Consider the following 23367-nt stretch of genomic DNA (forward strand, 5'->3'; position numbering starts at 1 on the left):
GCGCTCCTGATCCCTTTCGGCCAATCAGAGCTCGAGCCGACCGCCACTTTATAAAAGCTTTGTCTGGTTCTCCGCAGGCTCTCCCAGCTACCTCCTCAGAACGTTCCGCTGTCGCCGCCGCGTTCGGAGAAGAGAACCTTGAGCTCCGCAACGTTCTGCACTTTAAAGGAGCAGCGGCGTCCGGCTAAGCGCGAATCTTTCTTAAAAGCAGAAGAAGGCCGACAAAATGAGGGAAATCGTACACATTCAAGCTGGGCAATGCGGTAACCAGATCGGAGCAAAGGTGAGGCTGGTCAATTTTTTTTTTCCTCTCCTTCCCCCCCCTCCCCCCCCGCCGCCAAGCGGGCCGAGACTTAAACTTAAATATAGTCCAGATGAAAAAATAGCGGGACGCGGGATCAGGATCGGGCTCAAACGCTTTGTCCCGTTGCTTCTTCTCCATTGCATTGCCACGGTGGCGAAACGGAAGTGCTCCAGGGGCGGGAGAAACACGTGGCTGCGTTTAATTTTTGAAATTTAAGGGCTGCAGGGGAACTTTTTTTTTTTTGTTTAATCGCCGTTGCAAAACCCGGTGCGGTCGCTATGAAACCCGGTTACAACGATGGTTTTATATATATGGTTTAATATATATATATATATATATATATATATATAATCAGATAAAAATAAAGCACTCTGGGATGTAAGGTAAAAGGCTTTTTTTATTGCAATTAATAAAAAAGCCTTTTACCTTACATCCCAGAGTGCTTTATTTTTATCTGATTGACTTTAAATGTCCATACCTGGGATTCCAATATTCAAAATTATCATATATATATTAATATAATATAATATATCACCTCTCGATTAAAGCTATTAATCGGAGGGAAAAGATTGGGGGCAGGCGGCTCCCCCTAATCCCCCCTCCACGCTAAAAAAAAAACCCAACATCTTAACTGATTTTCCTTCTAATGGGAGGGGCCCTCGCCTTTCTGGCTTGGCACGATTGTTCGTCCTTCCCTTTTAATCCGATAATTTAGAAATGAATGGGATTATTAGACCCTAAATGGCAGAGGTCTATCCGTCAACGTCACCCTTTCTCCCTTAACGCGATGGGGGGAGGGGGTGGTCAAATGCCCGCCAGCTAATCCGGCGTAGCATGTCAATTGTAGCGCCAAAGCGGCTGCGGAAAGGAAGTGCAATTTCGAACTATATCCGAATAGAGATAAGAGTGAGAAAGGAGAACAAAAGCCGTGCTGTTTTTTTAGCGCCGGGGATGAGAAAGGGCGGCTCTGGGGCGTTGCGCGTAGCCCGACCTATATGTCGAAAATAGAGCGAAGTGGGTCAGCAGGAATTGAACTCGCGCAGCCGGGGGAGAAAGACGAGGAGGATTCGCACACAGGGTGTTGATTTTCCTCCCCCCGCCCCTCCCCTCCCCGCGCCGTAGCGGTCGTCTTTTTGGCCACGAGCGAATCCGGTTTCCTCCGAGCCGAGTTCGTTCCCTGGGATCGTCTCCTCCTTCCACGCGGTCGATCCCCCCCCTTTTTTTTTTAACCCGAGCCCCACCCCGATTTCCTGATCCGTTTTGAGATCGGATCGAGACAAATGAAGAGGATCCAAGGGGCTTTCCCGCAACAAGAGGCGCGGCTCTCTTGAGTCTTAATTGAACCGGTTTCCTAATAAAGCGCGGCTGGGGTTGTTGCAGGGGTGTAACCAGACCCTGAGTAGGCTTACTCGGGAGTAAGTCCCACGAGGCGGCTCTCCTTTTTTAAAACTTAAAAAAACCCCGGGTATGTTTTTAAAGAGGTGTTCTTGCACCGGCGTGCTGAAAAGCAGTAATTTTACCTCTATAAATAAAACGGCCTTTCAAGATTTCCATAAACGTACAAAAAAAAAAAAAAAGGGCCCGGAATACTTGAATATTTTTACACATTTTTTTTTTAGGGTTAATAAAACAACATTCAAGTTCGGGGAAATCTTTTCCCCTTTTTTTTATTTAGGGGGGGGCTCGAGTATCGAGGGGCTCCGTGGCTTCTAGGTTCCTATCTTGACATTGGATCCCGGCTTGAAATAAACCTAACGGGAGCTGCACCTCTAAGTGTAATAACCTCTGAGTAGCCAAAAAAAGAAGAAAGAAACGCGGCCTCTTGTAATTTTGTTGCAACCCGAGGCTTGAAATGTCGCAGGGAGAGGGAAGGGTTGCCGCTTTGAAAGGGGAAATCTTAGCGAAAATCTCTTGTAACGATTCTTCAGACGTCTTGGCCTTCCGCTCTTGTTGTCGCTTATACGCTTGAGGGTGGGGGTGGATGATGGGAGCTGGAGTCGAGAGTGTTGGTGGTGGTGTGGGCGCCAAGTTGGGGAAAGCTGGCTTGCAAAGCTCGATTAGTACAATAGTGGTTTGGTTTTTTTTTTAAATCGACTTTACTGCAGAACGGATGCCATAATACTGGCGCCAAATCTCCCGTTCCCCTCCCCATCCCACCCCACCCCCTTTTTTTTAACCCGCCCACCATTTCCAGCCTTCTTTGTCTGCAGTCGGAGAAGCACATGGCCGCCGGGCGCGCTCACCTCTCTCTCTCTCTCTCTCTCTCTCCCTCCCTTCATCCCCCTCTCTCTCCCCCCTTTCACTCTTTCCCTCCTTCCCTCCCTTCCCTCTGTCTATTCTCTCCCTGTGTGGTCGAGCTCTCTGCCCGGTGGTTCCCCTTCTCGGCTGCAGCAGCTACAGTAGACAAGGGTTTGTGGGGTTGTGTAATGGCTGCTACCCGGGTGGGACTCTTAAGCAGGAAGGAAGGAAGGAAGGAAGGAAGGAAAGAAAGAAAGAAAGAAAGAAAGAAAGAAAGAAAGAGAAAGAAAGAAAAGAAAAGAGAGAGAGAGAGAAAGAAAGAAAGAGAGAAAGAAGAAAGAAAGAAAGCCCGGCAGGGGCGGCAAGGCGTTTTCTAGTAGTAGTAGTAGCAGCAGCAGCAACAACGTGGTTGAAGTGGATATTAGCAGGAGAGCTGTATTTTACATACCAGATCATATATTTTTTTATATTCAACATACATTCTCCTTTTTGGGCTGCCTTAAAGCCCCAGAGTTGCTTTCCAAGCCCGCTGAGCCTGGCTCTGCCACTCTGCTCTCTGTAAGGCAATCTTGAAATTCTGATTCTAGGAAAGCCTCCCACCCAGCTGTTGAAAATCATCCAGGTGCTCTCCTGGATTATTTAGCCTGTAGAAAGGAATAGGTTTTTCTTAAAAGTCAGTGACCCTGCCGGGATGAAACCTTAACTTGCATTGCATTTCAGCTGAAGGGTCTAGATAGATCAGAGCTAGAGACAATGGGGTGCCCGCCCACCATATTCCCCAACTCCCAGCATAGATGCCCTGCATCTTTCTGTCTGTGGGACACTCACATGATGAACCATCAAAGGGCTTCTGAAGCAGCATAAATACTAAACCCCACACCCATCTTTAAAAAAAAGTCCTTGCTTTTTAAAATCAAATCTCTCTCTGGATGTGTGAGAAATTCTGATTGTCTGCCTGAGCAGTGGGTTGGACTACAAGACCTCCAAGGTCCCTTTCTCCAGCATGGAAGGAATGTAGAATCCACGCATGGATATTCCTACATTCCTCATGCTGAGAAAAGGCATTCAGGTAAGACAACGCCCCTTCAACTCTATTGTTCTGCTCTACATCCATGTTGAAAGGCAGGAAGAATTCCCAGCCAGGCCTTCAGAGAAAAAGCTTTTGAGAGGTTAAACTAACTGTTGCAAGGTGCCACGTTTCAAAATCCTCTTGCTTATCCACTACCCCATAGCCTTAGTGTGAAGCTGGGTTTCTGCAACATACTCTATAAGCCCTCCTTAAAGTTAGGATATTGTATTAAGCAGACAGAGAACTGCAGTATCCATTGTGATGGGTCAGTGATCAGTTTTCTTTCCATTGTGCTACTTACATCAAAAGATTGGAGAGAATTATTCACCTGTATCCTTAGAATAGGAGCTAAAATTAGCATCCCTACCTTGGAGATTATTCTCACAAGGAGCTGTCTTGCTCCTGTAGACATAACCCATCCTTCCCTGCCCTCTCTTTTTTTTTCCTGACCTCGATCATTCTATAATTTTAGATGTTATGGAATGGATTTGTGAGCAGCAAATATAATTTAGCACCTGTACAGTGTTTGTGATAAATGATAGGGATACATTGAGAAAGCAGAATCCTGCACTTTGTAGAATTGGCTGATGAACCTGTATGCTTTGTTCTCTTTCTGATAAACTCTTGTATGGTGCATATGATGTTTGAGGGGGGAAAGAAAGAAAAATCAATACCCAGGGATCATTATTCATTTTCCAAAATGCTGCATTGTTCCTGGAAGGCTGTAGCCTTGTAAGATGTATTCTGGGATCCATCGATGCTAATCCAGTATCTGCTCCTTCCCAGCTGCCCCACCCTGATTACCTCTACATGACCTACGTTGCGGTATACGCATCCACTTCGGTATGCGTGAGGGTGTGTCTGCAGGTTTTTGCTGGCATCCGATGAATTAAAAGCAGACTCCACTAACTGAGCTGCAGGCTTTCTCTATTAGATAATGGGGAGCATCATTTAAAAAAAAAAAAAGAGTCCCCACTCATGATCCCTTTTAGAACAATAACTTCCCACTGGACCTCTATAAAATTCCTAGCTTTGGAATCTATGCACATTCCAGTGGTGTGCAATGAGTTTTTTGGGTCCCGTATCTAGCTGCATCAGTTTTTTTCCCCCTGATTAGATCTGCAGTCAGGGTGGGGCTAGACCCAATTCCCCACTTTCCTCCCCACTAGTGTATTTAAAAATTTATGTATCTGCAGTGTTTTGGGTGTGTTTGGCCAGCAAATAGGAGAACCAAGATTAGGGGTGGGTTTTCGGTTTTTTTTGCAAATAGTGCCTGTAAAAAGATCTGAAACTGAAGTCAAAGTGATTTGCATATAGTAGGGGTCCATTGGAAGCAATAATCTCCTAGGAAGAGAGCACCACGGTTTTGTGCTGCGGTTTGTCAGGTGTCTTTGCCCACACATTATGAAGGAATCTTAATACTGGAAGGGAGAATCTTAATATTTGAAGGTTTTATCTATTACTTTTCTTATAAAAATGATGCCAATTATTATCTCCCTTGGGGAAAAATGTATCCCTATGAATGCAAGATTTGTACTTTAAAACTACAGCACACCTATTTCTTCCTAAGCGAAACCCTTAGGACTGAATGAGGATTTTTAAAATCGGCATAGAACAAATAGAAACTTTTAAAGAAATTTCATTAATTGAATATAAACAAAGGCTTATAGAAGGTGGGGGAAAACTAACAAAAGTAAAAAAAAAATGCCTACAGGGCATATATTCATACGTAAATATACATAAGTAAAATGCTAACATAAATATTACAATGAACAATAGCCATATTTCATTATAATCCTTGATATGTGTATATATATTTAAATGCAGCCAGTAAGCCACACCCCCTCCTTTGTTGCTTGGGTTAGTCACAAGGTTATTATGCTAGAAGCTGGACAACTATAAAGGGGCTATTGATTCTGAGAACCACAAGGAAGACATTTATTATTATTATTATTATTCATAAACTTATATGCCGCCCTTCTCCCTATAGGACTCAGGGCGGCTTACAGCATATTAAAACACACAAACGCCATCCCCCATAAAACCAATTAAAAACCAAATATTTGTCGCTGTATAGTTATTAAGATTCGAATTAAAATTGTCCCTATTTAAAATTCTCCCTAGGCCAGACCCGCTTGTTGAAAAAGCCATGTCTTGAGGGCGCGGCGAAAAGCCAAGTCTGCTTCTTAGAAGTATCTACTCTGTTCTTCCCACTATTCATTGCTATGAAAAAAGCACATTCCTTTTTCGATGGGTTGGAGAACATCATTCATCATATCATAGTTCAGTCTGCTTTCTTTCTCCACTGCTTTGGAAGTTATTAGACCAAAGAAAATCTGAGAAGAACATGGCCAAGAGTCATGATACCTTTGGCTGCCCCCAGCTTTATTATGTACTACATTTTCCTAGCTCGGGGGGCTACAGGGTGAGATTAAGTTATTAGTTTGCCTACCCCTGGCCTAGCCCATTGCTACAGAAGGCAAGACAAGAAGCAATGGATGGAAACTAATCGAGGAGAGAAGCAACCTAGAACTAACAGTGAGAACAATTAACCAGTGGAATGGCTTTGCCTTCAGAAGTTGTGGGTGGTCCATCACTGGAGGTGTTTAAGAAGAGACTGGACAGCCATTTGTCTGGAATGGTATAGGGTCTCCTGCTTGAGCAGGGGGCTGGACTAGAAGACCTCCAAGGTCCCTTCCAACTCTGTCATTCTGTTAACTGATCTGACTTGTCAAACTCCAAATAGGATTTTGAGCCTGCAGGACTATCCACCTAAGTGCTCCCTTTAGTCAGAGTTAGTAGGAACTGAATTTAGATTGGTGTTTCACTTCCTCACAAAGAACTGGAAGCTTTAGGAAAGTAAGGTTTCTGGGCATCTTGAACAAACTTTTGAAAAATTGGTGGCAGTTATGAGAGTCAGTGTGAAGTTGAAATAATTTGTTAAATGCTGGGCTAGAAACAGGGAGATTCAGGTTCCGATCGCATATAAACAGGGAAGATGGTCCAATTGTTCCACTCTTGGCACTCTTTAGTTTTTCAAGGAATTTAAAAACATCTGGATACTAACCTGGATTGGTGGATTTCAATCCCTAATCATCAATGGGATTGATTAGTCTGCAGTGAATTGATTTGGCCTGATAGCAGTAGACTTTGGTTCTCAGCCTAGGCACCTTTGAGACGTGTGGACTACAACTCCCAGAATCCCTCAGTTGTGGGAATTGAAATCCACACGTCTTAAAGGTGGCAAGGCTGAGAAACACTAGTAGTAGTGATGATGATTATGACAATTGTCACAATGAAGAACTTTTTACTCGTTTCGCAATGTTCACAGTGGATCCCATCAATACCTCTTTAAAGCAGCAGTGGAGATATTGTGGGTATCTTCCTAATGTTTCAACTGGCACAGGATAGCAAATCTAAAAATGTTCCTTTTTAGTCTATATACAGTAATGTAAACTGGAGTGGGAAGATGTAGGATTTACGGTAAAAGAAAACGTTAGCAAGAGGGTGTTACGATAAGCCTGTAACCTAAAACCCTGAATGTTAGAGATATGCAAAATTCATTGATCCAAGAAAGGGACGTTCTGGACCTGCAGTTTTTCCCAGACTTCTTCCTGAACTGTACCATTTTTGGGAGCAGATAAGCAGTTTCCGGCAGTAAATTGCTCCTGGTTGGGAACATTTCCTTCTGAAAACCGTCAAAATGCACCTATAACGGAGTGTTTTGGAGGTAAAAAATATTTCTGATTTCTCTGGTAACATTCTTCATTTGGATCCATGAATTTTTCACACCCATAATGAATACTGTCTTGAATTTGTATTAACTGTTCGTGTAGTAACCACAGTCACTACATCACTAGCCTTATCATTCACCGCATGGTAACTGTCTCCAATTGTCTGCTCCCATAGCAACATTATCAATGAAAGAAAGTTATTGTGTCGGAATGAATGGGTTCCCTGGCACAGTTGTAGAATGCTTTAGATTGGATTCCAAAATGGTGCTTTGGAATAAGGGGTGAACTATGAATCCAGTTTCTTTGTGCAGCTTTTTAAAGCAGCTGCATCATTTCCCAGAATCAATCACATAGTCCCAGAAAAACATGCGGCTATTTTAAAGAATTACTAATGGATGCAACACACATTTTACAAATTTATTTCCAGAGCGTGACAAAAGTCTATGTGCTAAAGTGCTAGGTTTTACAAAGAGGAGCATTTCACATTATACCAAGCTCTCTGTTTTGAGATATAAAGTCTGCTCGAAGGGTACATTGTAACTACTTTTTGCAGTTAGGAATCCCTCAGAAAAAGGGCTTTATGGCCTGTAATGCACTTCCAGTCATCAGAAAATGTCACACACACACCCTAGCATCTTGGCAACCAATTCACATTTACAACTGATTGCAGCATCCCTGTCCCATGACAATTTGTGATGGTTTTTTTTATCGTTTTTGTCAAAAACGCCCATTCAGGAGAATGGGTTCAGATTTACGACTACCTGAATCACTTAACTGTTGTAAAAAGGGTTGTGATATTGGGGTCTGGTCATTGGTGCCTCAACTTACGATTGTCACAAACCTCATGTGGGCACTTCAACTTAACGATTGTTCTGATTCTCATGAATTTCAAATCAAACTTTGGTCATAAGTCAAGGACTACCTGTAAAGAGCTAGTCATAAATTGAGGACTATGTGTAAAGAAATAATAAATTCCACAATTCTAGCCAGAGTTGGGCAACCAGAAGCTCTCCAAATATTGCTAGTAGACATCTCCAACACTCTTACCTTCCCTACTGAACAGAATCAGTGTGATTTTATAGATAGTCCTCAACTTGCGTACTTTTTTTTAAGTGACTGAAGTTAAGCGATCCTGAAAAAAGTGACTTAGGACCATTTTTTACATTTGCAACCATTGCAGCACCCGTGGTCCTATGGACACTTAGAAATTGCCATGTATTTATGATGGTAGCAGTGTCCCAGGGTCACGTGATCACCTTTTGTGACCTGTCAAGCAAAGGCAGTGGGGAAGCCAGATTCACTTAACAACTGTGTTACTAACAACAACTGTTGTCATTCACTTAACTGTAGCAAGAAATGTTGTAAAATGGGGCAAAACTCCTTTAACAAGTGTCTTTGCTTAGCAATGGAAATTTTGGGCTCAATTATTACAAGACTACTTGTGCTCTTCTCCCATTTCTCTTAAAACTACCATTCTAGTGTGGATTCCCAAATTTTAACATTCTTACTTGTGGGGGGAAAAAGACCATTTTCTGATAATTGTCTCTCCCCTTTGCTCCTCCTTTGCCTCAGAGAATTTATGAACCGCTAAGATGAAGTTTTCCGGATCCAAGTAGTTATTGGAAGAATGGATGAAAATTAATTTATAACTCACAGGATAATTGAATTCTCCTGGGAATAAATGTCTACACGCATTGGTAATTTATTAACCAACATGACATTACTCTAGAGATGACGTGGGCATAATGCAAGTTTCAAGAATTTGGAAGATCCATGCAATGAAAAAAACAGTTCATTGAATCGTGCCTTGCCTATATTATCTCAAGAATCTAACCTTGCTTGTGTTGGAATTTAATCAGTGCTAGAATTGGCAAGAATCCACAGAGTTACTGGTCTGTTGACTAAATTAGAAAGTTGAAAAAATAAACAAACTCAGATGAAGGCAATGCAGGTAGTCCTCAACATATGACCACATTTGGGACCAGAACTTGTGGTTGTTAAATGAGTGGCACCTAATTTTATGACTTCTGCTACGGTCATTAAGCAGATCACATGGTTGTTAAGCAAATCCAGCTTCCGCCACTGACTTTGCTTGTCAGAAACCTTGGGAAAAGCAATCACATGACCTCAGGATGCTACAGCCATCATAAATACATGTTGGTTGCTTAAGCGCCTGAATTGTGATCACGTAACTGCAGGGATGCTGAAATGGTCATAAGCATGAAGACCAATTGTAAGTTGCTTTTCTCAATTGTGTCGTAACTTCAAAAGGTTCTTAAACGTATGGTCATAAGTCAAAGACTGTAGGAAATACTCCCTGTATTGTCATGCCACAAAACTTAAATGGGCATGTTCATAAAACGACCAAAACTCAACTTACATTGAAGGAAAGTTTTATCTTTCATTCTTTAAAAGCGGTTTTGGGTAGCTTGGTTTATTAATTCTCATATTTAGAGAGAAAGAAGACAGGTGCCATCTCCTTAAGGCAGACATGTCAAACACAAGGCCCGGGGGCCGGATGCGGCCCGCGAAGTGGTTTCATGTGGCCCGCGAAGCCATCCTGGAAACAGTGAGGGAACGGCTCCCGCTGCCTTGGTCCAGGCTGGCCGGAAGAGAGCTAATGTACAATTTTGTGGTGGCCATCTATGCTGAAACACATTGAGTCTTAGCTCCATAAGCTCCCACCCCCCCCGCATGGCCTGAGAGGAACATTGAGGCTCCTCCAGTGGACCATGCCTTGGCACTTGCCCTGGTCCCGTCCCCTTCTGCCAGAGATCCTCAGATCTGTCCCACTCTTGCCCAGGCCCCCACAGGCACCCTTGACGCCAACGATGTAGAGCTGGCCATGCCCACCCAGTGGGCCACACCCACCCAGTAGGCCACACCCAACTGGCCCCCTGAGGGCAACTGCAATGCTGATGCGGCCCTCAATGAAATTGAGTTTGACACCCCTGCCTTAAGGGGAGGTTGGGACAAGACTAGAGCTGCATTTGCATGAATCTTCTTATATTTTCCTGAATAGATTAGTGCAGCTTTTACAAAGTCTGGCATTGGGGAATTGATAAATTCCCTGAATTTGGGCAATTGAAAGTCTCATTTATCTGAAAAACATTGTGTGGGGATCTCTAAAGGAGGATTTTTGATTATGAGACTACCATATAATTTGTGGGCAGGGAGGAGACTCACTGGATCTGCTGTGGCTTTTTAATAGGGGTTTCAGCTTTTGCTTGTCCACTGATTTGTTTCCTGGCCCCTTCCTGACCAATCCGTGGTTCAAATGTTTGTGGACTTGCTTAAATGCTCCCTTCTTTTACTGTTTAGCTCCATGGATGAAGTGATTTCAGAGAAGGACTGAGCAATTTAATTGAGGAAGAGGAATTTCTGGCCAGAGAGCAAGGCATATCTGAGAACATTTTAGTGCCAATAAATCTTTCTCCTGGTGCCTACATGTTTCCTTCTCCCTAGTTCTGCATTTTTTGCTCTGGATTCTTTTAATGAAAAATAATTAGTTGTAAACCAAATGTTTCTGGCACCTTTGTTTTCAAGAAATTATGGGATACCACACTGCCCAAAGGCATTCCTAGGAAATAAAAATGTTGGTGGCAACAGTACAATGCAAACATTATGTTCAGGAATGCATTTGTCTGCCCAGAAATATGCAAAAAAAGAATAAGGAATATATCCAAGGATTGTGGGGAACAAATCCATCCCTTTGCCTTCTGATAGATGGGTGTTTTGGGACAAAGATGCGTGCTATGGCAGCCATTTTGTGAATAAACAGACACTCCATGGCAGGCATTTTGAGGAAGTAACCATCAACCTGGTTTGAACATTCCAAATTTTCTACAAACCTTAAGACAGATGTCTCCAACCTTGGCCACTTTAAGGCTTGTGGACTGCAACTCCCAGAATTCCTCAGTCAGCCATGCTGGCTAGGGAATTCTGGAAGTTGAAGTTCACAAGTCTTAAAAGTTGCCAAGGTTGGAGATCCCTGCCCTAAGAGGTTTGTGCCCCTTTGTTGGCTCTTATAAGGAGGAACGTTGCATGTATTAAGTGGAGAAAGTTAGACACTAGTCTTGGGAAGGTCCCCATAGCGTCCAAAATTAGTATCTTCTCCTTGGAAAAGATTGTCCAGGCAGGCACTTCATTACGAAGCTAGATTTTATACAGGACAACAATTACACGCTAAAACATATTAACCATGTTGTTTTCCAAGGTGACGTTAAAGTTTGCCCGAACCCTGTAAGAATTTTGGCATCTGAAAGACAACACATTCCATCGGGCAATTTTAAATAAGTTTTGCCTTTGAGATGCTGCAAGATTCTTTGCCCTTTCAGTTACAAGAAGCAAAAACAATATCTCTCCAGAAATGGCTTCTTTCCTTCCAAGTCTTTGTAAAATGTTCCTTTGAGGGACGTAATGGTGGGGATGAATGGAGGCTGTTTATGGGCCCGAGTGTCCTTTAAATCAGCCATTACTGGTTTTAGAAAAATGCTTGGAATGTTTCTTTTCCTCAGCACTGATAGTCAGCCTAGAGCAGGGGTCTTTAAACATGGGGCATTTAGGAGAAGTATGAGATGGCCCTTAATCCATGAGTTGATTTATGGATACAGTATAGGACAGTGATGGCGAACCTTTTAGAGACCAAGTGCCCAGACTGCAACCCAAAACCCACTTATTTATCGCCGGGTACCAGGTGGTCGTGGCCCACTGGGTGGGCGTGGCTGTGATGGTCATGGCAGACTGGGTGGGTGTGGCCAAAGTGGGCGTGGTCGCCTCGATGTTGCTCATGGGGAGGGTTGGGGGAGATCCAGGAGGTCTCTGGCAGGTGGGGCGGTGGGCAGGAGGCTCATCCTGTGGGGTGAGGCAAGGCTAGGTAGGGCGGGGGTATCATTGTCACAGGGCAAGGCGAGGCAGGGGCCAGGGCGGCTGCTGCCTGACACCATCAGCCCCCGCACACAGAGGCCAGCGAGCGCATGTGGGCTGACAGTGTCCATCAGTAGCCACAGCCGGCTGGACCCTCGACTGGCACACTCTGGGGCTCCGCAGCCCACCGCCAGCAGTTCAGAGAAGCCGCCTCTGAGCTGAATGGCTGGCCAACAGCTGAGGAGGTGATGCAGTGGGTCGTGCCCCGGAAAAGGAGAGCATGTGACACCAGGAGAGATGGGAGGGAGGTGGGGAGGGAAACCAGCCATGCTGGGATGCATCTGGCCACATGGGACCTCGGCGAGTTAGCGGGCGGCTGGTTGAAGAGGGACAGTTGCCATCTGCGGGGCATGGTGCGTGTGCCCACAGAGAGGGCTCTGAGTGCCGCGCCATAGGTTCGCCACCACTGGTATAGGAAATAGCACATAAACACAGATAGGTTGCACATTAGTACAAATAAGTTGCAATAGCCTGCAAGTTCATTCTAGCATTGGAAAATAGCCCAGAACCATAGTTGCCTCTGTATTGTTAGCATTTTTGTCAGCTACGCACCCATCTTTGCAATTGATGCTGAATTGCTGCAGAAATAGATTCTTCCTACACTCTTTGGGAAATTGGAACATTAAGACTAGTTTCTCTTCATACTATAATTATAATTTGCAGCCAACAGAGAGACACTAAATTGGAAATGGATGTTTTTAGTTCTTGGCATCTTTAATTATTCCCTATTCTATCAAAGCAGGCATACAGATGTATGTTAGAGACTAAATTCCAAGTCTCTAGAGTAATTTCCCCAGTCTGTTTTTTCCCCTAAATGTATTGAACTTCAGTTTCTACAATCCTTAGTCAGCAAACGCCTCTAAAAATATCCTGCCTGGATCCAATTCTAGATGTTTTTATTAGGTATCCTGGTCTATTTTTAAAAAGCTTGCTTGAAGTGAAAGAGTGAAAAATCCTCCATCTGCTTTTCATCTCCCCAAGAATGATTATCAGGGGTCGCTTGCTGCTTTGAGTATAGCTACAGTGACTTCCCTCAAATGGGAAAGAGGATAGAAGCTATTTGCCCTACACCAAGGCTTTTCAACCAGTGGTACGGGTACCACCTGTGGTACATTGGCACCTGGCAGGTGGTACGCAACCATCCTAGAAAAGTAGCGGGTGAGGGGAATAAGCTGAACCGGTGGCAGCACTGCACAAGCCTGAGCGAGAGATGGCTGGAGCTGCAGGGCTGTCAGGGCTCAGCGGAAGCGCCAGGATCAGTGCCAGGCTCCAGCTGGAGCTCGGCGCTGATCCTGGTGCTTCTGCTGAGCCCTGAAGAAGCACCGGTCAGCTGGAAAGCAGCGCTGATCCTGGTGCTTCAACTCCCAGAATTCCTGAGCCAGTATGACTCAGCTTGGAAACCTCTCCCTTTCCCCTCAGCATGGTTGGCTCAGGAATTGTGGGAGTTGAGGTCCACGAGTCATAAAAGAGCCAAGGTTGCCTACCCCTGGGTCAGTCAATTTAGTTAGTTTTATTGATGTACTGTGTTTCCCCGAAAATAAGACCCAGTGTTATTTTTTATTTTTGTCTCCAAAAGAGACATCAGATCTTGTTTTCAGGGGGTGTCTTTTCCACTCACCTCTGGCACTGACAGCTCCGGCCAGCCGGCCCACTTCTGCGGCCAAAGGAACAGCCTCATTCTGCACCTGAGAATGGAGCTCTGGCCTGCATTTTGCTATCAGGCCTTTCTGGAAGGCTTGTGCAGCTGAGAACTGAGCTACCATAGCTTGGTTCTGGGCTGCAGTGGCCTTCCAGAAAGGCCTCTGACTGCAAAATGCAGGCCTGAGCTCCATTCTCAGCTGCAGAATGTGGTGCTCCTTCGGCCGCAGAAGACGTCGGCCGGCGAGGCAAGGGGAGGCCTGGCTGCAATGGTATGCTCCACCCCCACTCTACCCTGATTTTTAGGTGTGCACCTCGCCCCAAAACTAGGGCTTATTTTTGGGGTAGGGCTTATATTAGGCCCACCCCCCAAAAAATCAAGGTAGGGCTTATTTTCGGGGTAGGGCTTGCTTTTGGAGAAACACAGTAGCTGAATTAGTTGGCTGACTCAAATATTGTGTTGTGAGCGTTGGTGAATGTTCAAAGGTATTCGGTGTTGATTTATTTTAATAAGCAGTGAAATCTGTTTCAGCCAAGGCTGTGGAAAAAAGAGAGAGAGCGAGAGAGAGAACCCTGGACTGTTGAGCAGAGCTTATACAATCTTAACCTTGCTTAGAAAAGTCCATACAGTTTCTGAAGGGAGAAGATTAAAATTGATGGACAAGCTCTGCCCTAAGAGATCTCCCCTTCACTGCAATATGTCACCACCTAGGATTTTTCTAAGGTTGGGATCCCCCTCTGAAATTTATGAAGACTTTATCCATCATAACCAGAAAAAGAGAACAGGTGTCTATAGTCTAGCTCAGGAGTAGGCAACCTTGGCTCTTTTATGACTCGTGGTGGCTCAGGAATTCTGGGAGTTGAAGTCTACGAGTCATAAAAGAGCCAAGGTTGCCTACCCCTGGTCTAGCTCCTAAGATTCGACCTCTCCCCCAAGAAAGAGATGAGGTGAGGATAAGCTTAGAATGGATGAAGTTGTGATCAAAACACTAAAGCAATACCACCAGTTTATATTGTTTTGTGATGGATCATCATATAAATTGGCTGCCATTTTGTGAATACGCGGCTATTTTCTGCCCTCAGAATCCCAAATTTTCCTCCCTAGCATCAGCCAAAGATTGGGGGCCTCTTTTCCAAGGCAAAGTTTAGCAGTCTGGCTTTTGGGTATTTGGAGCTAAATCAGCTTAGATCCTCCCGAAGTCTAATGTAAGCCGAGATAACAAGGTATCGAGAAGTTCTGCCCAGAATACCTCCTGCTTCTTAACATTCAAGGCAATTGTCAATCAAGAGAAGAGCAACAAAGATGATTAGGGGACTGGAGGCTAAAGCATATAAGGAACGGCTGCTGGAATTGGGTATGCCTAGTTTAATGAAGAGAAGGACGAGGGGGAACATGATAGCAGTGTTCCAGTATCTCAGGGGCTGCCACAAAGAAGAGGGAGTCAAGCTATTCTCCAAAGTGCCTGAAGGCAGGACAAGAAGCAACGGGTGGAAACTAAGCAAGGAGAGAAGCAACCTAGAACTAAGGAGAAACTTCCTGACAGTTAGAACAATTAACCAGTGGGACAACCTGCCTCCAGAAGCGGTGAATGCTCCAACACTGGAAGTTTTTAAGAAGAAACTGGACAGCCATTTGTCCGAAACGGTGATAGGCTTACCTGCCTGAGCAGGAGGTTGGACTTGATGACCTCCAAGGTTCCTTCCAACTTTATTATTATTATTATTAAACAGTTTCTAAGCCTATTTAGGGAAATCCATCCGCTATTGATGACAAAGTATCCTGCAGAAAAGGATAGCTAGCCTTCAAGACGTTCTTAAGGACCAAGAGGTGTGTTTGTGTGTGTGTGTGAGTCATTCCTGAGCTCATGCTAAGAGACCATTTCAAACTGAGGGTTAGGAATCTTTGCAGGTCCATCAGATCTCCTCCTCCGATGAATAAGCAAGGACAGTTGTTTTCTAAAGATGGGATGGTGGGAGAGGCAGTCTGCACCTGTAAGATTTGCCTTGGAGGAGAAGGCCCAATAGACAGGATTACACTACAGCTAAGAGCAACTTTGATGAAGCCTGGCCTTCATAAAGAACAAAGCAGGGCTTGTATGGTCTGTTGCAGCTGCTTAGTCAGCTCCTCCGTCCTTTAAGAGGGACAGTTTTGTTGCTGCTTTAAAAGAAGGGACTGTGATTAACATGAAGATCATTGGTGCCTTAGGATGGCTGGGCCTTTTAAAATAGGCATAAATCCTTCTCACTTGCATTCATTTTGTTTCCCCCATAACTGCACGGCCAAGTCTTGGCTGGTTGGGAGCGGAGCCCTGAAGTCTACTTACAATGCCCAGGTTCCAGCTTGCAACTGTTTTAAGGGGATAGCATTGGATTCTGAGCATATCTTGAATTCACTCTTCTTGTCATTGAGGACGGAGAGCTCTTGGCTCAAAGGTGCTGCAGCCAATTAGGTCTATGCCCTAGGCCAGGGGTCTTCAAACTTCCTCAGGGCTGGCTGAGGAATTCTGGGAGTTGAAGTCCACAAGTCTTAAAGTTGCCAAGTTTGAAGACCCCTGGCCTATGCAAATATGTGATTTGAATAAATCTCCGTGTCAGGAAAGAGATTCTTATATTTTCCTCCTCTGAGAAGACCTCTCTTTGGTGGTTCTTTTCCTCATTTTGTTGGTCTGTTGTTCTCCAGATGGTTTATCATACTCCAAATTCCCTGCCAATAGGGCTAGAGATTCCACCACAGCTGTACAGCACTAGATTAGGGAAGGGTGGTAGTTTTTAGTTAGGATAAGAGATTTTGTGGACTTTGTTCCTTCTTTCGTACTGGGCCTTATAAATTGGCCCCAGCCACTCTTGCTAAGTGAGAAGGCATTTAGTTGTAGTATTATCACAGAGGGGCACTAAGTGGGGGAAAACTTGGCACAGGATATCTACTTGGGACTTTTTAAGGGTGTGTCTCACAGTGTTGGGCAGATATTTCATGACAGGTTGTTCCAAGAATGTATGTCTCCTAAATTGCTATATAATTTGGAAAGGGGAAAAAAAGGATCATTTCTTCCTTTTGTAAATGTACTGCTGGAATACACCGCTTTTCTTTTTCATCCTAACCCAAATCTTTTCTCTTTTTATTTATCCTTGGGAAGTTCTGGGAAGTGATCAGTGATGAACATGGAATTGACCCAACTGGAACCTACCATGGTGACAGTGATCTACAACTTGATCGCATCAGTGTTTACTACAATGAGGCCACTGGTAAGCCTTTCTCTCCTCCTCTTCTTCCTCCCTCACTGTATTGGCATGATTTGATCCAAATGTTTTCCAACAGATAAATACGAACATTTGTTGAATTTCCTCATTGTCTCCTCTAGAATCATTTTTTCTCTGTTATGTCCTTGTGTATTGAAATGGAATATAGAATATAGAAGTAAGTATATGGGCAGGAGGTTATAGGCCAGTGGTGGCGAACACGGGTGCCAGAGGCAGCACTCAGAGCCCTCTCTGTGGGCACGCGCGCCGTCGCCCCAGTCCTAGGCCTTCAGCTGGGTTTTATAAAACCTTTTTGCTTTGGGCCTCCGCCACCATGTGGAAAAAAAAAAGGTTCAGTCAATCAGTCAATTTCAACTTCTCACGGGAAAAAGAGAACTTGCAAAGTTGGAATTGATTGAACTTTTTAGTCCCACCCAGTCTGCCGTTACCACCGCAGCCACGCCTACCCAATGAGTCACATCCACCCAGCACCCGACGATGCATAAGTGGGTTTTGGGTTGCAGTTTGGGCACTCCGTCTCTAAAAGGTTCGCCATCAATGTTATAGCCTGAGCTTGCTACGAATCTCAACATTCATTATGTGAACTTAAAAGTAAGCTTCTAATACAGGGGTCTTCAAACCTGGCCCTTTGATGACTTGTGGACTTCAGCTCCCAGAATTCCTCAGCCAGGCATGCCTGGCTGAGGAATTCTGGGAGTTGAAATCCACAAGTCATCAAAGGGCCAAGTTTGAAGACCCCTGTTCTAATAGTTATTTCTTACCTGTGGACTTACGACCAACCCCAAAAAGGGGACTTATGACCCAGATCCTAAATTCTTAAAGTGCTCTCCCTTCCTGTGGTGATGTGACCACCACAGGAACTTGGCAACACGCTGCGTTGCGTTTAAGACTTTGCAGCATTCCGTGGCCATGTGGCTGCATTTTATGACAGTGTCAGACCTGCCTCAACCCGAACCTTTAAAAGGCAAGAACGATCCTTAACTCCATTTGTTGAGAAAGGTATAGTTTACAAAAGGTCAAGCGAATTGCAATAGAGCAAAGCCAGAACTGAAGTTTGCGTCCCAAAATCCCCCAGTTTAACTTTTCCCCTCCCCATCACTGGTTCTTCCAAGTCCAATCAATTTTTTTTAAAAAAAGATGTTTTCAGAATGGTCACTTTAGGGATAGGACTTGCATGTAGCTCTGTTCCGTTCCCAGCCATTTAGCCTTGATACTCTTCTTGGAGAGATGTTTCCCTTGAAGCCTCCCTCTTCCCATCTAGCCCCCCCCCCTTGAGTTTATGGACTACCTCTATTAAAAAGCCTGGTTCAGGTTTAAACTTCATCTTATCCTACAACATAGCCTAATAAATTGGATTGAGAAAGGTGTATGCTGACATGTATTGGGAAAATGATTATTTTATAATATTTTTAATACCATATTGAAATGCCTCTTTTTTTCCCCTCTCCTTTTTGTACCTCTGATACCCGCTTCTGTGTTCCTTCCACTCATCCTATATATCAAGGGTCTCCAAATTTGGCAACTTTGAGGCTTGTGGACTTCTCAACTCCCAGAATTCCTTAGCCAGCCATATTATACTGACTGGGGAATTCTGGGAATTGAAGTCCACAATCTTAAAGTTGCCAAGTTTGGAGAGCCCCCTGCTATAGATAAGGAATGTCTGACATCCTTTAATTTCATTGACCGTCTTACCAACACTTGGCTTTTCCTTTGAAATCTAACAAGTAGGCAAAAGCAAGCTATTTGAAAGCGAGGACCCAAATGTAATTTGGTTTTTCATCGGAGGAAGCTCAGTTGGCTACTGCAGTGGACTTAATCTATTACACCTGGGCATTAAACCTTTGTTTCTTTCTCTAGGTGGCAAATATGTCCCTCGTGCCATCTTGGTTGATTTGGAGCCAGGAACCATGGACTCAGTGCGTTCTGGACCTTTTGGACAGATATTTCGACCAGATAATTTTGTATTTGGTAAGAATCTTACCGCTTTCCCTGCACCCTTTGCTACTTGTAGCTACATTTGATGGGGGAAAATATAGAAGGACTATACCTGTCTAGGTTTGAGCAGTGTCTTTCGTCAAATTAGGAATCTGGGTTGATAACTTACATTGCTATTGAAGGAGGAATTGAAGAGGTCTTTACAGAGCATTGATACGATGGGAGGGGCAGGCAAAGATAAGTGTTTTTAGGGCAAGCTGGGATAGTTATTTCTTCTGGAATACTCAGTTTTGCCTTCCAGGTTTTCAATGTCTCCACTGTGTAAACTTCAATTCTCAGAATTCCTGAGCTGGCACACTTAGGATTCTGGGAATTGAAGCCCACCTAATTTGTAGGAGACTGTAGCAGTTCATTGATACCTAAACTGATGCCCTCTAGATGTGCAGCTAGGCTATCATTTTCATGGCTTGGGTATAAACTGAATTGCAGTCTGAGATATTTGGAGGACACTGTAGAGAGGACAGCATTGAATAGAGAGCCAGTTCGGTCCAGTGGTTAAGGTGCTAGACTAGAAACCAAAAGACAATGAGTTCTAGTCCTGCCTTGGGCGTAAAAATCTGGGTGGGGCCAGTCATTCTCAGCCCAGCTCACCTCACAGCGTTGTTGTTGCGGGGGAAAATAGAAGGAAGAAATATTAGGCATGCTTGCCATCTGGTGTTATTTATAAAAATAATAATAAAGGGCAGGATATAAATAAAAATTAAGTAATTTATTTTATCCTCCCAATATAATCGATCAGAGTTCCTTAGAGAAAGGTATGGGTCTAGGCTCCATTAAAACAGGATCTCAGAAACTTGGATTCACACAAAGTGCATGAGTCTGAAGGTTCCTCCTATGGTGGGTTTGAAGAATAGTGTTGCACGTTCAAGGAGATAATCTGTATCAATCTGGTGGGAAAAGGCCAGGAAAGCAGAAGTAGCTTGCAGTCAAAGGGGAAGGGCGGCTACCTAACCCAACACAATAATTTATATCCCATCTTCTTCTGCCCCTTTCAGGCCAGAGTGGAGCTGGTAACAACTGGGCCAAAGGTCATTATACAGAAGGTGCCGAGTTGGTGGATTCAGTCCTAGATGTTGTGAGGAAGGAAGCCGAGAGTTGTGACTGCCTGCAAGGATTCCAGCTGACCCACTCTCTAGGGGGTGGAACCGGTTCTGGGATGGGCACCTTACTGATCAGCAAGATCCGTGAAGAGTACCCTGACCGTATCATGAATACCTTCAGCGTGGTGCCCTCTCCCAAGGTCTCAGATACCGTGGTGGAGCCTTACAATGCTACCCTCTCAGTCCACCAGCTGGTGGAGAACACAGATGAGACCTACTGTATCGACAACGAAGCTCTCTATGACATCTGCTTCCGTACCCTCAAGCTGACCACTCCAACCTACGGGGATCTTAACCACCTGGTCTCTGCCACCATGAGTGGTGTGACGACTTGCCTCCGCTTTCCCGGACAGCTGAACGCCGATCTCCGCAAGCTTGCTGTAAACATGGTTCCATTCCCCCGGCTCCACTTTTTCATGCCCGGCTTTGCTCCCTTGACCAGCCGGGGCAGCCAACAGTACCGGGCCTTAACAGTCCCAGAGTTAACACAGCAAGTTTTCGATGCCAAGAACATGATGGCAGCCTGCGATCCCCGCCACGGACGCTATCTAACTGTGGCAGCCGTCTTCCGAGGACGTATGTCCATGAAGGAGGTGGACGAACAGATGTTGAACGTGCAGAACAAGAACAGCAGCTACTTCGTCGAATGGATCCCCAACAACGTCAAGACGGCCGTGTGCGACATCCCTCCCCGTGGCCTGAAGATGGCGGTCACCTTCATTGGCAACAGCACAGCCATCCAGGAGCTCTTCAAACGCATCTCCGAGCAGTTCACCGCCATGTTCCGCCGTAAAGCTTTCCTACACTGGTACACAGGTGAGGGCATGGACGAGATGGAGTTCACAGAAGCCGAGAGCAACATGAATGACCTCGTCTCTGAATATCAACAATACCAGGATGCCACGGCTGAGGAAGAGGAGGATTTTGGAGAAGAGGCAGAGGAAGAAGCTTGAGGTTAAACCTCGCGCCCTTTCGACACCTGTTCAATAAGTCCGCACAAAATAAAAATAAAAAAATTGCATCTCCACGCTCTGTTTCTTTCTCCTTCTTCTCCTCAAAAAGCTAACCTGTCAGCTCTCTTTTCAGACTCTTACTTTTTTTTTTTAAACGGGGCAGCCTCTAACAATGGTTTAAGGTTGGCTTGGCTTTTTACATGTATTACTCTTTAGTAGAGGCAGGTACCCAGTAAAATTGGCTAAGGGGAGGCTGTGTGTGAGACAGTGGGAAGAGACGCAGCTCCCTTCCTTGATCATATTCTTACTTAACTGTATTTATTATTCCCCAACCTTCAATATCTCTGTTGCCAACATGTAAAACTTGCAGTCTCAAAGGCCTCCAGCTATGATAAGGAAGGTAAGACAGTTCGAAGCAGAAAACAGATGTCTTTAAAATGGAAACCACTTCCTTGTTCTGCCAAATGCTCCTTTTTATCTTCCTGGCTTTGCCTTAAAGGCATTCATCCTCTGTATTTGCAATGGGAAAAAAATCCTTGTGTGGGCTGGATTTTGGCTCTCTCTTTTTTTCCCCATCAGCGTTTCATGTCCCATCTGTCCATCCATCCCTCCCTCCCGACTTATCTCACTTGGGGTTGACATCTTTCAAATCCGTGACTAAATCTAAGGATGTTTGTCACAGCTTCATGTCTTGCCAAAACTAAAGAAAAAAATACATATTAACAGTCCAGCCTCAAAGTACCATCTTGCTCTTTTATAGCGGGCCTTTGTTCAGACTTTAAATCTTACTCCTAATCCTAAATTAAATTATTAGTTGAAAGTTGCTAACCCCTCTAATTTCAGATATAATCCCATCTATGTTCCAAAGAAGTGTCCCATTTGCAAATGCCCTAAATAAGATTTGAGACTTGCCTTAATAGTATAGTTGGAGAAATGAGGAGTCTATCTAGGGATGAGTGTCAGTTTAGGATCATTATGGTGCATGCATATTTTAAGTATGAATTTTAATATAGTTGGAACAATCCTGGGGGTAAGTTTACATTGCAAGAAAACTCACTTCCACCCCGTTAAAATTCTGTAAACCACCACTCAATTGTTTGCTTAAAGAAGCAGTTCTATTAAATCAGAAGAAGGGAAGGTGCCATATAAGTGCTAATGATTTAAATTCCTTTCAGGGAGAGGTGTAGAGAGAATGTGTTGAAGGTATGTCTACTCCCAAAAAAATACGAAGGAAGTTCAAATGTTCCAGGATGTGCAAAGGAGCGATGTGTTGATGGGGGATGGATTTATCTTTACCGGTGATGGTGTTCAAATATTTGCTTCAGGTTTGGTTAATAATATACGACTTGCCATCTTGTTGCAGGCTGCCAATACAGAGAGGCCATTTATATGGAGTTAGTGAGGCCTAAGTGGAAGGGCATAAGATGCATTCGCTCTTTGCCCCCAAATACTATTTTTGGCTAGATGGGTCACCCATAGAAGATTACCATATACCAGTATTTCTCAACTTCAGCAACTTCAAGATGCATGGACTCTTTCTTGCCTTTCTCTTTCTGCTTGTTGACCCAACTTTTCTTCTCACCTGTTCCACTCATTTGCCTTCTTTGCTTTTCCTTCTTAAAAAAAATCCCTGTTCTTATTTGAAAACTCCTGTGAACAAATAAAAGTTGTTTTTTTAAAAATGTTTTCTTTGCATTGAGTGAATCTGATCATCCACCTTGTGGGAAGACTCTCATTCATCCATTAAAAAAAAAAAAGTGGGATTTCCTAACACTGGTACGGTCATCTATCTGTCGGGTTGGGTAAAAAATGTTCCCTGAATTCAGGAATGAGTAGGCTAGCCAGTTGGAATTAAAGAAGAGCGTGCAGATTCTGCATTAGGCTGCTTAAGAAGATCTAGAAACCTGATCAGCAAATATTGACTAGAAAATAACTAGCTGCAGGGGTAAATTATTTAGATGGAAAAATGCCAGAAAGGATGGAAACGGAGAAAACTCGATCCTTTTTACACAAATGACCACAAAACCCGATATTTTGTCACCCACCACTGGGGAGACTATTGATGCATTAAACAATGCAACCTAACTTGTACATGATTGAAGGAACATGCTATTCTATTATCTTGTTAAATCAGCCTTGTTGGCCAGCCAGG

At 44.2% G+C, this 23367-nt stretch overlaps 1 protein-coding gene across 1 annotated transcript; it reads left to right on the forward strand.

The window, feature by feature from the left end:
* The first annotated feature begins 53 nt into the window (after positions 1–53).
* Positions 54–22884, forward strand: TUBB (tubulin beta class I). Its single transcript, XM_015825669.1, has 4 exons — positions 54–283; positions 17044–17152; positions 19025–19135; positions 20158–22884. Exons 1-4 carry the CDS (start codon positions 227–229, stop codon positions 21213–21215), a joined length of 1335 nt encoding a protein of 444 aa, XP_015681155.1. The 5' UTR covers positions 54–226; the 3' UTR covers positions 21216–22884.
* The last annotated feature ends 483 nt before the right edge of the window (positions 22885–23367 follow it).

The sequence above is a fragment of the Protobothrops mucrosquamatus genome, unplaced genomic scaffold (assembly GCF_001527695.2).
Source record: "Protobothrops mucrosquamatus isolate PMUCROS unplaced genomic scaffold, P.Mucros_1.0 scaffold2749, whole genome shotgun sequence".
NCBI lineage: Eukaryota > Metazoa > Chordata > Lepidosauria > Squamata > Viperidae > Protobothrops > Protobothrops mucrosquamatus.

Excerpts from the sequence above, each read along its gene's own strand:
- TUBB (XM_015825669.1), top strand. The coding sequence starts at position 227 with ATGAGGGAAATCGTACACATTCAAGCTGGGCAATGCGGTAACCAGATC. Across the intron at positions 17,153-19,024 it reads TTACTACAATGAGGCCACTG|GTGGCAAATATGTCCCTCGT; the intron begins GTAAGCCTTTCT and ends TTCTTTCTCTAG. Across the intron at positions 19,136-20,157 it reads ACCAGATAATTTTGTATTTG|GCCAGAGTGGAGCTGGTAAC; the intron begins GTAAGAATCTTA and ends TGCCCCTTTCAG.